The 14835-nt window shown below is 48.0% G+C and overlaps 2 protein-coding genes across 3 annotated transcripts in view; one reads left to right on the top strand and one right to left on the bottom strand.

Moving 5' to 3' along the window:
• Nucleotides 1-14835, bottom strand: part of SYN3 (synapsin III) — a 415136-nt gene that overhangs the window by 232561 nt on the left and 167740 nt on the right. The gene's annotated exons all lie outside the window — the stretch shown is intronic.
• The window catches only part of TIMP3 (TIMP metallopeptidase inhibitor 3), a 59294-nt gene continuing 49262 nt past the window's right edge, over nt 4804-14835 (top strand). The window contains exon 1 of the mRNA XM_021687387.2: nt 4804-5233. Coding sequence (XP_021543062.1) covers nt 5113-5233 — 121 coding nt within the window. The 5' untranslated portion in view covers nt 4804-5112. The remainder of the gene's footprint in view (nt 5234-14835) is intronic.

Genomic DNA, 14835 nt, shown 5'->3' with positions numbered 1-14835 from the left:
TATTTTGAATGTAATGATTTTCAGATGAGGACTGTGGGTTTGGGGGAAGGCACTGCGGCTAGGGTCTAGAGGGGAAAGGGAAGGGAAGAAAAGAGGTGTTTCCCTATGAGGCAACAGAACTGACACATGTCTTGTCAGCACCTACTCCTGGTTTAATTTCCAGAGACCAGCTCTGCCCTGAAAGAGTGGAATCGCAGCATTGTCTGCTGTGTTCCCAGATCTCCCCGATCCCCCCAAACCCATGATTCACAAGTATGTAGCTTCCTGAGAGCATGTCTCCCCTTCGGTTGACATGGGGCCAGCTTGGGGGTGGAGGAGCTGGGCAGCTGCGGACCCAGACGGGATGCTGACTGACAGCTCTGTGGCCACTGCAGACGGGAGGGGTTAGATTCACCCACTCAAAGTGGGTGACTAGTGTGGAACTGCCTCTCCCGCCTTCTCTCAGTGCAACTGGCCGAGACCGAAGGCTGAGGGGAAAGGGTGTTCTCTGGCTTAAAGCGCCCCCTAGCACCTGCCAGAGGGATAGGGCTCTGTGAGCTCTCCAAGGAGCTACTACCTGCCTATCTGAATAGTGGGAAGGGGTTGGTTGGACCAATCAATTCGACTCATTCAACCAATACTTGCTGACTTTGTTACCAACACTGTCTTCAAGGGGCTTCCTCTAACCAGGAAGGGAAACCGATGGATAAACAATCACATTCTTGTCAGCTAAGTGGTATGAAAGAAAGGAGCACAGGGTGCTGTGGGAATACACTGCAAGTGATTGATGAAGACTGGGGAGGGGAATTAGAGAAGGCTTTCTGGAGGAGGCGACATTTAAACTGCAATAGGAGTTCAATGAATTTTGAAAATAAGATATAGAGACAATAAAAGACATATTTCCTGACCTTTTAGTGCTTATGACCCAAGAAGTAAACGGACAGATAAACATTTAAACAGGGCTCTATCAGAAACAAGAGCTTCAGTCTCTCCTAACACTTCATCATCACAATCTTTGTTTTCAAGGAGAGAACAGAGAGAACAAAATAGGAACTCAGTAAGTGTTGATTGAGAGATTGATGGATGTGCTTCAGTCTTGGGCACATTCGATTTGTCTCAAACCTGTTTAAATGGCAAGATCTATCTTCCTTTCCTTGTCCTTGAGAGTTTCCCATGGAATCCTAAGACTTTTTGAGGCAAGGCGGGGGCTTGGAGACCATTAAGTTATAGCTTTCATCCAATAAACACAGAAATTGAGGTCTGGACAGGTGAGATGACTTGTCCACACACACAACTCTTCTTCTGCAGCATTTGGAACCAATCTCAGGTCTTTGCTTCTTTTTTTTCCCCCACCCCAGCCTCTCTTTGTCCCCCAGAAATAAAGTTTCATGCATTTCTTTGAAGCAATGTGTTTGGAATGTTTTCAAAAACTATGAAATAATAATTTAGAAAGGGAAAAAATAAACACACAGGAGATAAACCTCTGAGGAGAACAGAATGGTATTTGTTCTGATTGGCTCAGAGGTGATTATTATCATGATGGAGAACCTTTTAGCGAGGGCAGGGGGCAGGCAGGACTGTCCATGTGTTACACACTGAACAAAGAGACTCTGAAACAAACTCATCTGCAGATCTGACATGCAAATTCAGGAGCACGAGTGGCTGGAGTTTCCATGACTAGGGTGCAAGCATTAGGTCATGAGCTGCGGCTGGGGGGACTGAGGTCCACGAGTGCGTAGGAGAGAGCCAGGTAAGGAATCAGGCAGCTGCAAAGCAATCCTGGCTCAGCCACAAGCTGACGGTGAGAGGTAATTTTCTCACCTGTCTGAACCTTATCTTTCCCACCTATAAAATTAGGATGAGTAGTCCCTGAGGTCCTTTTAGAGGACCTCTAAATGTCTATGAGAAACTTCTCGTAGATTCCAGCATCCTGTAACTTGATATGAAGGGGGTGGACATGAACTCACCTTCCCTAGAAAAGTTCCAGGAAAGGGGACATCAGGGCAGCCTGGGAGGTTTGAGGATAGCCCAGAGAGATTTTCAAACTTTGCAGTTTTTCTGAGATTTAAAAATCTATCCTTGTTCTTAGCTGTCAGGAGAAGGTAGGAGAGCTGGTATAGTCATTCTTACCATTAGTCGCAGGTCCGCTCCAACTAGCTTATAAAATCGTCTTGAAAAAGTAATTCTTACATATTATTAAGTCTAAGGACACCATGACATCCAGATGGATGCCTGTGAGGTCTGCTTGCTGGAGGGGCTGACCTTGGCAGTGGGGTCCTCTCCTTCACAAGGATTCATGGAGCTTATTCTTTCTCTTCCTCAGGGTGAGGACCGGGCTGAATTCTCAGGGGCACAGGGGAGTCCCCTAGAGTTAGATATTAGGGAGAACTTCCCAACTGAAAGGGAAGCTAAACTCCAAAGATGCTTCATGGACCAGCTTAGGATGGGGAGCGGGAGGAAATAAACCAAAAGGCAATTTCATTACCTTTCAGTTGGAAATACAATCAAATTACTCTTGGTGCTTACAAAATTAAGTAGTTGCCATAATCAAATGCTTCAGATGCTTTCTATAAGGAACTTGCTGCTTGAGGTTCAGCAAAAGTTACCTGACTGATACTCCTGTTCTAGGCAAGCCTTCCCTTGGAGAAAATACTGGCATTTTGGACAAAAGGATAGAGTGAAAAGAAAAAAAGAGAAGAGAGGGCCTTTATCACATAAGATGCTTATCCAAAGTGGACTTGGTCTGGAAAGGCTTATAAAACCTTCCACATGACTGGCACCATGCAAGGATAAGCAAAACTCTCAAATCCCACCAAGTATGCCCTCATTCAACCTGGATCCTTGAAGTGGCCTCTGGAGTGTCCATTGTTCCAGACTCTATGGGCTGCTGGCCATACCCACACCCAAGTCTCCTGGGACCCTATTTTGTATTCAGAGGGCTAAAAAAGCGGGGTAGCCACATATCTCAGGTCTCAAAGTATTTCTAGTGTGGTTGGGGAAATGATACAATTATATTCCATGAAACAGTGGGCTAAGTGCTGAAGTAAACATTGAAGAGGGAAAGATCTATCTGGGCCAGGCTATAGTTAGAGTTAAGGTAGAAAGGGGCTGAAAAGTTGGGAAGGGGATAGGGCAGAAAAATGTGGAAACTTGATTCCTTCCTTATAGCTACAATTCTTATGGGGGGCGGCAAAGGAGTTTTAAAAATGTTCTCGGAAATACCATTTTCAATGAAATTTTCTCTTCTGCCATCCCAGTGTCACTTCTCTGAGGTGTAAATAGAGTTTCTGAGAAAAAGTTGAACTTGGATTTCTGAGGAGTATTTTGTTCCAAACTCTCTGCATTTCTATAGCCAAAACATTCAAGTCTCTTTCTAAACAGACTGAGTTAGGAGAGAAAGGGAGAGAGACACAAGAATAGAAAGACAGAGGACTCCAGCTGCAAAAGGGCATCTGCACGGTGACAGCTAATTACTGCTGAAGTCCAGGGAAATAAAATCTTTCTTCCGGTGCAAATGAGTGAATGGAGTTCCTGGCTGCTTGCCAAGTCATGTCACCTTTCTGTGCCAGTTTCCTCATCTGGAAAGTGTGAAACTTTGTGTTTTTCCTATCGAAAAATTTTTTTGTGAGATATAATGAGGTGTGGCATGGAAACTGTAAGGCAGAATCAAGATGTTACTTAATAATAAGGAAAGTCAGAGTATTAGTTATTAGCAATTATCCATTATGGCTAGTGGTCTAAGATCCTGGATAGTTCTCCAGAATCTGGTGTAAGTTACCCCAGTTTTGGATCAATTCACCCCCAAATTCTTTGCTGAAGGATGGAGACTTGTCTGGCCTTGGTGGGGTTACCATTTCCTCCTGCCCTTTCTACTCACTGTTTTTCAAATAAGCTCAGGGCCTTTGCACTTGCTATTCTCCCTGACTGGTGTTCTCTCCTCCCAGATTTCCTCCTGCTCCTTCTCCTTGCTCACCTTTCAGCTAGAATGTCACCTCCTTAGAGAGACCTTCTCTCACTACCCCACAGAAAGCAGTAACCGCCCCCCCGCCCCAGTGATTTCTAACCCATTACTAAGTTTTGTTTCTTCATGGTACTATCACCACAGAAAATTACCCGGTGTACTGGTGAATTCACCAGTGAGTGCACACTGCCTGCAACTTTCATGGAAGCAAGGACTTTGTTTTGCTCATTCCAACATCCAGAACAGTGTTTGTTGAATGACTTCACAGTTTACTCTGGGTGAGCGCCGGGAAACAACAGTCCATCCCAGCCTGCTCCAAAGGGCAGATGGCCTCCTCACATCCAGGAAAGTCGGGGGTGGGTGTGTAGGTTGTCAGTTGGTCCTTTCCCCTCTGGCCGGGCTCTCTCCAGAGAAGGTGGAGAGTTAGCCTTTTCCCCTAGCCTTTCCACCAGGCGCAGTCAGGGTCTCCAGGACCTAGCCTTTGCACCAGGCCTGTGACCCGAGGACGGGCTGGTGCTGTGGCGGGAGGCAGTTGATTCTGGTTTGGGTCAGAAGTGCTCAGAGAGAAGGGTGGGTGTGTAGTCAGGGTACTGGCGAGGTGGGGCACGGGAGCGCCGCTCCGGGGGCCACTCGGCAAGCGGAGGTCCCAGGCGCGTTCCAGTTCACCCACTCCGGTGCCCACAGCCGCATTATTCCCTATAAGGATCTGAACGGTCCGGGCCGGCCCCGCCCCGTCGGCCCGCGCCCCCGGCCCCGCCCCTTTCGGAGGGCCGATGAGGTAATGCGGCTCTGCCATTGGTCGCAGGGGGCGGGCCCCGAGTGCCCGAGAGGGGGTGGCCGGGGGACCCGCACTATATCACTCGGCAGCCCGGCAGCGCGCAGAGCGGGCAGCGGGCGGGCGTTCAGACGGCTTCTCCTCCTTCGGCTCCTCCTGCTCCGCCCCAGCTCCCACTCCTTCGCCCGGAGAGACCGGCGGCCCGCAGAGTCGTGCGCCCGTGCGGAGGCAACGTCGCTGCGCCCCATCCCGTCCCGCTGGGCACTCCCAGGGCAGCGCGCCCGAGGCCAAAGTTGCCCCGCACGGCCGGGCAGGCGAGCTCGGGCTGCAGCGGCCCCTCCAGCGGCGCACGACAACTTTGGAGAGGCGAGCAGCAGCCTCAGCGGCGGCAGCGACAATGACTCCCTGGCTCGGGCTAGTCGTGCTCCTGGGCAGCTGGAGCCTGGGGGACTGGGGCGCCGAGGCGTGCACATGCTCGCCCAGCCACCCCCAGGACGCCTTCTGCAACTCTGACATAGGTAAGCGCTCCGGGTGTTCCCGCCAGAGCCCTCGCGGTGCCCGCTCTCGCGCTGCAGCCCGGCCTGGGGCGCAGCCCCGGGTGGCATGGCGAGCCCCGAGCCTTTTCTCTGCCTGAGCTTGGGGTGGGGTGGCGAAACTCAGTTTCTCCGGTCGGAGGATCTGGCATAGCTGAAGGGGCAGATGCCCTGCAGAGAAAATCCACAGTGGCTGAGTGAACCCCTTGCAACCTTTGCTCTCCTTTTAGGGCCTGAGGTCCCTACTGGTCCTTTTGACATCTGGAAAATTTCCCTTTTCACTATCACCAGAGGAAGGGCTGGGGGAGAAAAGGGTCGGAGAGGGTTCCCAAAACTTGGAATGCCAACTAACTAAAGTACTGGGATGTTCAGTAGTTTTTTAAAAAGTTGCCATCCATGTGCACAAAAGTTGCAGGAGAATCTTGAAGTTTTCTGAGTTTGCATTTTAGCCTGCACCCATGAAGTTCATTCTTTTCGTTGAGACCCAACCCAGCCTCCCACTTTCCAGGCAAGGGCTAAGCGAGCTTCTTGGACTGCCAAGTGTGAGTGCATGTAAGGGGGGAAATGGGAAGAAAGCTGTGGGGTTGACCATCTCCCGGAGGAACCGTATTTGAGAGTGTTGATAGCAAGCAGGAGCGGCGTGTGTGAGGGATCACTTAGCACATAGCTGTGAGAATTCACAGGAAGGCTATTTTTCTTCCTTGAATGTGTGTGGGGAGGGGGAGAATGAGCAATGGAAAACAGATTTGTCACCAAAAGAACAAAGATGCCAAGGGTCACATCATGGTGACAATTCCAAACTGGACTTAGTGTCTTGATTAGAGACACAGCAAGAGGTAGAACCAGTTTTTATCCAGGGCCTTGCAAGTGTCCTGGGAGAACTTGTTTGGGAGTGTTCGGGACATTGGTGTTTGGATGGCTAGAGGTGGAGTAGCAGCTTGAAAACATCTCTCCTTCTCTTTCCAGCTCATAAAGCATGCAAGTCCAGTGGCCCCTGCTCTGTGTGTGTGTGTGTGTGTGTGTGTGCGTGTACTGGGGCTGGGGCTGGGGCTGGGGTGGGGTGGGGCACGGTCTAGCTGCCCTCCGCCTGCGTCGATTCAGAGGTGAAGAATGGAGCGTGTGTGTTTTAAGTCATAAAGAAGAAGGAAAATTTTCCACTGGGTCCTGGGTGAGGGCCTCCACAAGTGTGCTGCAGGGGAGGAGGGGGGAGGAGACAGGAGCCTGGTAGGGGAGGCAGCTGAAGTCGGGAGGGGCGCTGCTGGTGGGCCCTGCTGAGCCTAGGAGAAGTCAGGGAGGTGGCTGTGGTGACCAGAAGGTCAGTCCAGTTGGCAGGCGTGGGTGTTTATGTGACCCGGGGTCACCCTTGTTGGAGGATTCCTGGGGCCCATGCTGTGCACCCTTCCCTTTCCCCGGGGGAATCTGGCTGGCCCCTCGGTTTGTGGATTGCCTGGAGGATTCTTTTGGGCTGCCTGAGGCCCGGAAGGTTTTCTTCCTTCTCCTCTGACTGCTCCCACCCCAATTCCACTTGGCCTGTCCCTCCTCACCCCCCTGGTGACACTGCCACCTGAGTAGTGCTGGGAGCTGCTGCTGCTGGGCTTTTGCTCGGTGAGGAGGCCAGGAAGCTGACAGGTGGAGTCAGGGCACCCTCTTCTGCCGGACAGTGGCTTGGGTGTGTTCGCTTGGATTTTTTGGTGTGTGGGGAGATGGAGACCTCATGACTCCCCCTTGCCCTTGGCTTTTGGGTTTTCACCCTGGAAGTTCACCAGAGAACAGTGGAAACAGCAGTAAGGAGACCCTGCTTTTAATGGTTGCACTGACTGACTCTTCGGTTTCCTGCCTTGGGTCTGGGCTGATGCAGGGAGTTTCTTGCAATTTCTCCGGATTGATTCAACAAATCCCCACCCTCGATAAACTGCCCAGAGAAAAGCTAAGTTACTAGGAAGTACCCGAAGACCAGAACCAGGACCCGTAGCGAAAATAAAAAGGAAACAAAAAAAATTTTCGGTACGCTGGCACCAATCCAGAACTGTTCTGCCTGGGTTTGGTGCACTGCACTAATGGCAGGGATGAGATAATGCTTTTAAAAAATGGGAGGTGTGGATGTGGGCTGCTTGCTTGTTGACCTCGCTGCCTTACAGTACCCCGCTGGTGTCCAGTAGGTGGCTCCCGGTTTTCCTTGCTGACAGAGCCTTTCTGGTGTCCAGTCTGGGTTGAAGCTCTGCCTGTCCTCTCCCTGAAGGAAATGTGCAGGAGCTCCCCATTCTCCTTGACCCTTATGACCCCACCAATCAACGCTGTAGCCCATTAAAGATGCTCAAGCCAGACCACCATCTTCCTCTTCCAGAACCTTCCCGGCTGTTTTCTCTTCGTGGCTGAGTGCCATGCTGCTGGGCAAAGGGCACTGTATGCCTGACTTGGCCCTTTCTAAAGAACCCCCATGGCCTTCCCTCTCCTTTCTCCTCATCCACAGGTGTCTCTTTTTGCCTTTCTCCCCCCAGACCCTGGGCATTGGCACTGCTTTCTGGGTGGGGAGGAGTTAAAAGGTGTTTCTATGGCAACTCCAGGCCCTGCACCCTAGTGAAGTGTTTAGGAGAAGAATAAACTACATGCCGGCTTATAAAACATACCGTGGGGGAAAGAAAAGGACTTGGCAGCAGCCAGGATGTCTGCGGCCCCCTCCACACCACTCAGTGCCCCTGAAACTCCTGACAAAACCTTGACTCTGGAGGAGGGAAGGGAGGGGGCTGGGAATGAAGGAGGCAGCCTTGGCTGGGTAGACCTTGCTCCAGCAGCTCTGTCCAGCTCAGGAAGGGTTAGGCAATGCCAAGAGCCTTCTGAAAATTGGTGTGTGTGTGTGTGTGTGTGTGTGTGTGTGGTTTCTGCAGGAGGCAGGCAGCAGAGAGAGAGAATTTTGCTCCAGAATGCCAAGCCCTTCTCTCCAGCCTCCTTTGCATAGAGGAATGGGGCTGTGCCATGGAGTGTTGGGGGCCTGCCTCCTGAGCCTGTTGGGAATTCAAGAGTGAGGCTCAGCCTGGGGGCCCACTGCCAGCCCTGGAGGACAGTCTCTGGATATCTCCGAATTGTTTTGACAGGGACCAGTGCCAGCAGATTCTTTCAGTATCAGATCTGAGGTTGTGGTTTTAGCAAAGAAGCCATTTTCAAAGAAGCCAGACCCATTCCCTCACACACACACACACACACACACACACACACACACACTTTTACACTCCACACTGGGCTTTGTGACCAAAGGAAAATAAAAAAGATCAGACTTCAGAGAGGAGCCAGCCACTTGGGGAGGGGACCCAGGCTGTCTGAATCTTGGGAACCCTGGAAAGAGGAGAGCTGCTCTACAAAGGAGGGAAGGGACAGCTCTCAGACTCCTACTGGGCGCAAGCACTTCACAGATCCCTTGTCCTCATCCACCCAGCAACCTTCAGAGTCGGTATCAACACCCATTTTTTCCAGATGGAAAACATCAAGTCTAGGAGAGGTTGTGTTTGCCCAAGGTCACCCAGCTACTAAATGGTAAGGTGAATTTGTTCTTAGTTATGCCATTCTTCAAAGCTTTTTGACTTTCATTTACCCTTGACATTCTAAAGCAAACGACCCTTCCTTGGACTGAAAGGGAATGAAAGGTTAACATTCGAAGAATGACTTTACTTATTGATTTGGGAAAGTTTTCGTTAGAAATAAGAAGAAAGCCAAAATGACCTGGGGTTTTAAGTAAATATCATCGTATGGAAGGGAGAAATAATAATAATAATAATAATAATAATCATTAGTTTAGGGCATAAAGAGAGAAAAATAAAGGAGAATTTCTAATGTTCTTTGGCTATTAGAACTGAAAGAGACCCTCAAAACCACCAAGTCACGGTAAAATAATGACTCAGTTTATTGCACTGAGACCCAGGGAGAAGTAAAGCTAATGGAGACAAGACATCTTGGGCTTCAAGACTCTTCCCCTTCTAGATGGGGATGAGTTGGGGCTGCCCAGGGCAAGATGCCCAGTCTATGTAGATGGCTGGTGTGGTGGCAGGAAGACCGGAGACTGGGTCCCAGCTGGCTGGAGAAGGTGCCTCTCCCACAGTTCTGTGTCCCTTTCAAAATCCCTGGATAGATAAGGCTAGAAAATGGCCACAGAAGTGGCTTGGGTGGAGGGACTTTTGTTTGTTTTGCAGGAACAGCAGGAACCATTCAGCTCCACTGCTGAATGGCACATTCCAACAGGTTCATTAATTAAAAACAAAAACAACAACACAATTCTCCATTGCATTTGGCTTTTACCATTCCAGCCAGTATGGACAAGGAGGCCCCTTCTTCTAGCTTTTGTCATTGTCAACTCCTGGGTGGCCTTGAGAGGCAGCGTGGGGTGGTGGAAAGGCTGTGGGGCGGGCAGAACTGGGCTTAAATCCTTCCCCCGGGGCCTGTTGGTGGTGTGCACTTAGGCACGTTACTGGATGTCTTTAAGTTTTGGTTTCCTCATTTATAAAAGGGGAATAATAATTTGCAACACCTTGGCCCTTTAAGTTTTCTCCACATTTTAAAAATCACAAGTATTCTAAGAATACATTCTACATCCATGTGTGTATGTAACTGTGTGTACATGTGTATCCATCCATCATCTATCTATCTATCTATCACCTACCTAAAATTCAAAAGGGCTAATGTCCTTTTTGACCACTTCCTCTAATTCTAGCTTCTTCTCCAGATTGTTTTCTCCCTATGCATTTACATACATAGGTACCCAAGGGAAATTTATAGTAGTTTTTCCCTTAGACTCATGAATGGTAGGATACCATAAATAGTGGAATACAACATACAGCATTCTGCTTTTTATAACTGAACAATGTGTATTAGGGCTTGTGCTCCGTTAGTACACATATATATCCACTTCATTCTATGTATAGTATTCCATGGGATTATAATTTTTAAAAGCTAACAGGTATAGAGTGGTTATTATGTGCCGGGCACCATTCTAAATAGTTAACATGCATTAACTCATGTAATTCTGTCAATAGTCCTATGAAGCAAGTGTGTCATCCCCACTTTACAGATGAGGAAACTGAGGCTTAGAAAAATTAGATAACTTGTTCCCAAGATTATAGCAGAGCCTGTATTTAAAACCCAGCAGGCTGGTTCTAAAATATAATCAACTGCTATACTAGATGTTAATTGCCTTATATTATATAATATTATATATTACTCTATACTATTATATTACTATAATATGTATCCCTGTAAGTATAGAATGTATTTATTTAGCCATTTCCCTATTGATAGGTGTCTGGGTTTCTAATAGCTTTTCCTGTTTACAAAGAGCACTGCTATAAACAGTTGTCTAATTCTCTTGTTCACGTGTGCAAATATTTCTTCATAGCAAATATACAACAGGAATTACTGGACATAAGTAGGTATATTTTACATTTTAACAGCACCTGCCAGTTTGCCCTCCAGAGTGGCTCTGTTCACGTAGTTTCTTTTTGGATGTGCAACATGAAGGAATGGAGGGACCGTCAGAACCCTGTGCTGGAGAGACTTCCATGCCTCTCTCAAATGGGAAAGCAGTTTATAATTTTTCTTGATTTTTCTGAGGTTTTTTCTTGTTGCTTATCCTTTTGTCCCTCCAAAAGAGAGCAAAATTAGGGCCACTTAGATTAAGTTGATGGGAGTATTTTTATAGGGGGAGAGAAAGGCTTAAGTGCCCGGAAAGCCATGGCTCTTGACTTGATGCAGTTTGGGAATCATTCGGTTGAAGATGGTTTTCTTTTTTTTTTTACTTTCATAGTAAGCAAGGGGCCTTTCATTACCTTAAGTTGCTTGACTTTGGGGTTTGCCATGAGCTCAGGTTTAGGCACATGTGGCTGTATGTTGAAGACAAGTGTGCAGGTTTTTATTTGCTGACTCAAAGATGTCCCCTTGTTGACTGGCCCTACCCAGACTTATGGTGACAGTGAGGGGACTCATCCCTTTGTTTCCCTACTGCCCTTGCTGTTGCATTTGGATGGTGCTTGGATGGGAATGGTGGGAGGCCATGGGGAATGGAGATGGACTGCGGAGAGGAAAGCATGGTGGGTTCTAGCCAAGAAAGATGCTGGGGTCATTATAGGAGCTAGAAGGGCTGGTTTAAGAGAGAATTTCACTGTCCTGATTAAAACCCTTCATTGAACTCTTGGGATGAAGTGTCATAAAATGGTTCTAATGAGGACCAGTCTGATCCCTGCCTCCTTCTTCATCATCCTCTCATCACTGGCCCTTCTAGCTACTGCTGTTCAGATTCTTCATCTGGGTCTTGGCCCATGCTGTCCCCAGGTTTTGAACACCCTCATCAACTTCCCATTCTTCAGGTCTCATTTCCCTGCCCACCTCCCTGGCATTGGTGTAGAAGAATAGTCACGCTGTGCCCACATTTTGAACATGCTGAAAAATACTATCTTTAGTGAAACCCAAATTCTCCAAAGCTGCGTGGGAAATTCCCAGAGTAGGTCATTTTTGGGCTGGGAGAGACCTAAGGGCTGTATTTTACCCAAAGGGACACATCTAACCCCTCTGAGAGAGGAAGCACCTACTCTGCTGTCTGCATTACTTCATCAGTCAGGTCCCATCTTTGGGCCATAAAGCTCCATTCATACTCCCAGAGAAACAAGCCTGGAGATTTCTAAATGCCACTCCAGCAGGGGTCACCAAAAATGATAACTACCTTTCCCTCAGGTGTATTTACTGTGCTTCAGGCACTGTACCAAAATCCTTGCTTGCCTATCTGTCACCCTGTGAGGTAGACATGACCCATCCCAACTGCCTGCTGAGTGATCTGAGGCTAAAGGGGTAAAATTGCTTGTCCAAGGCCATACCTCAAAGCAACAGAATCTACACTTGTTTCGTCTATCCAAAAGTTGTGTTCCGAATCAGGATAGATCAAGGGCTAGGACTCTTTAGCCCTGGAAGATGCTACCCCTTTTGCAACTTCCTCCACATTGTTTTTTTGACTCCCGACTCCCAGCATTCCCCTTAGTATGCTTCTCTTTGATTTTCTTCCATAGCCAACCTCTCCAGCTCTGGCCTCCCCTGCCGCCCCCAATTTTATTGCCGTGTGGTTCTAACGAAACCGAGCCTTGAACCCTATTTCTAATCTCTATCGCGGTGCTCCTTCCACTGAACCAGTCTTTTCAATGCTGAGGACTATTTTTATTAATTTTCTCTCGAAGTTGGGAAAAATTACCCGCCATATTTTGCATGTCAATGATTTTTCCATGAAAGCCAGTTAAAATATATTTATAATGGCTGATAACAGCCATTTTTTTCTGACATAATCAGCTAATACACAAACTAATTGCAGCCAAAAGCAATGAAACTTGGTGTCCTCTTAAGCTTGAGAAGTTTCTCATGGGTTATTGGATGGTTTATTGTATGACTTGGGTTGGCTTACTGAAGTGCCGAAGACAGCTCATAGACCCTTGGTAGATCACTGTTCTTCACTCCTCTGAGAGTCGTTCTTTAGTTTTACACCAGTTCACCACCCCTCCGTGTGGGCAGGCCCACACATTTATGACTCTTGCCATCTTTCTGTTTACGCACAGCGCTAAGAACGGGCTGGTGGAGCTAGCAGGTAACCCACATGTCCTGGTTAAGTTGCATACCCTTCCAGAGGAGGTGAAATGGGTTCGGGTGTTTGTCTTCCTGTATTAATCTCTGATGGGCTGGAGTAGACAAGCATGCATTGATTCTAGCTAAAGGGACTCACTAAATAGAGTTTGACAGGAGGTCACAAGGTGTCCATCCCAGCCATAGTGGAATGAAGAGAAGTTTTTGCTCGGTTGCTAAAAAATTAGTGTCTAGAGAAGGGGAGGGGGCCTAGAGAAAATGTCCTGATTCATTTATAGGCATCTGTGAGCCCGGGATGGTTTGGCTGCCACAGAAGGAATGGTCCATGCTGCCCAACACCCAGTTCTGATTTATGTTCATGTAAATCGTATCATCTAACAGTGGCATTCACAACACAGAGAGGAGAGATGCTAAGTATCCCCAGCCTGCAGCCACCTGGCTGTTTGTGGGAGTAGGGAAGGGAGGAGAGCTGTGAGATTTGGCCTCAGGGAGCCCAAGGTAAAGTTCAGCCAGTGGAAAAACAGAGCCCCCCTGAATGACAAGGGGGTGGATGGGGGGGGAGAGGGGAAATCCTGAGCAGATCAGAGCCATTCTAGAACCAGAGACCTTAAATATTGCATGGAAATTATCCCCTCACCTCCTCTCATCTTTGATCCCTCTCAGAATGAGGGCACAAGGCATCTGAGAGCCCAGTTGCCTGTAGAGAAGGACTGTTTCATTCAGAAATTCAGGGCTCCTGCAATCCCCCAGATTGAGGCATGCGAAGGTGAACCTTGCAACCTGGGTCAGAGCTCATGAGGACATGGTTTCATGACTTAAAGGATCACCAGTGTTTGGCTGAAGTGCCTGTGGTTCATGAGTTAGGAGGGATTTCTTTTTGACCTGGACTTGATCATCATGAATAGACTCATAGCCTTTGAGATTTGGAAACGTAGTAGCTCTTGTGAGCTCTGCTATTCATGAGCTTGGGTGAGTTCTCTGGCCTCAATTTGCTCATCTGCAAAATGAGGGGGGAATGATAGTACCACACCGGGTTGGTGAGTAAGTGAAACAACTCAAGGAAAATGTTTAGCACAGAGTCTACCACATACTAAAAGCTCAAGAAATAACAGCTTTTAGTTGTGGTGTTGTGATATTATATGGCAGAATGCATATTCCCACTTTATTTTTGGTTGGGAAAATGGGGCTCTGAGAGATGTGATTTCCTCCAGGGCCACATACAGAAGGCTGAGTTTCAAAATCATGGTTGTTTGACCCCTATCCCTCAGTCTAATGCTTTCCCACTTAACCACACTGCCTCCCACAAAACAGTGAAACCAATAACCAAGTTCCCTACTTTAGAGTCTTAAGTCCACTTGATCTTATTTGATGATCACAACATTCCACCAAGGAAAGCAGGATGGGGAGGGTCATTGTTCCCATTAAACAGATGTGGATAGTGAGAACTGGTATGATTCCAGAGCTTAGTCACACAGCCCACACGTGGAATTGGGAGGCCAAGTCCTATACTCCTAGACTCTGATAGGCACAGGTAGAAGATGCTGGGGTAGCCAATGGGAGGGCCTGGGAAATGGATCAGTGACACTGGACTTGGATGTTGAGTCCATATCCCCTGTCCCCATCTAGCCCCATCTGTCCTGGGGTTGGGAGATGTGCAGTGTATAGGACTGAGAACTGGCCTGGAGTCAGGACACCTGAGTTCTAGCTCTGAGTCACCACCTGATTTTGGAAATACCTTGGTGATGTCAACTTCTCCAGATTTCAGGCTTTTATCTGTAAAATAGCAGGATTGGCTCTATGTAGTGTGTATGGACCTTTTTCACATATACTTCTAGTAATACTATTTTCCTGAATGCTTACTATTGTCAAGTTCTCTTCAAAGGGGCTCTCTAGTCTAGCTGAATAATTGAGCACCTAAATCTATCAACAACACCTTTTAGGAGGTAACTTCTTTGGAAATATGGTCTATTAAGATAAGAGCCAGG

Source organism: Neomonachus schauinslandi, chromosome 5 (genome assembly GCF_002201575.2).
Source record: "Neomonachus schauinslandi chromosome 5, ASM220157v2, whole genome shotgun sequence".
In the NCBI taxonomy this organism is placed as follows: Eukaryota; Metazoa; Chordata; class Mammalia; order Carnivora; family Phocidae; genus Neomonachus; species Neomonachus schauinslandi.
The sequence above is the reverse complement of the archived record's forward strand: the minus strand, read 5'-3'. Positions and strand labels throughout refer to the sequence as shown.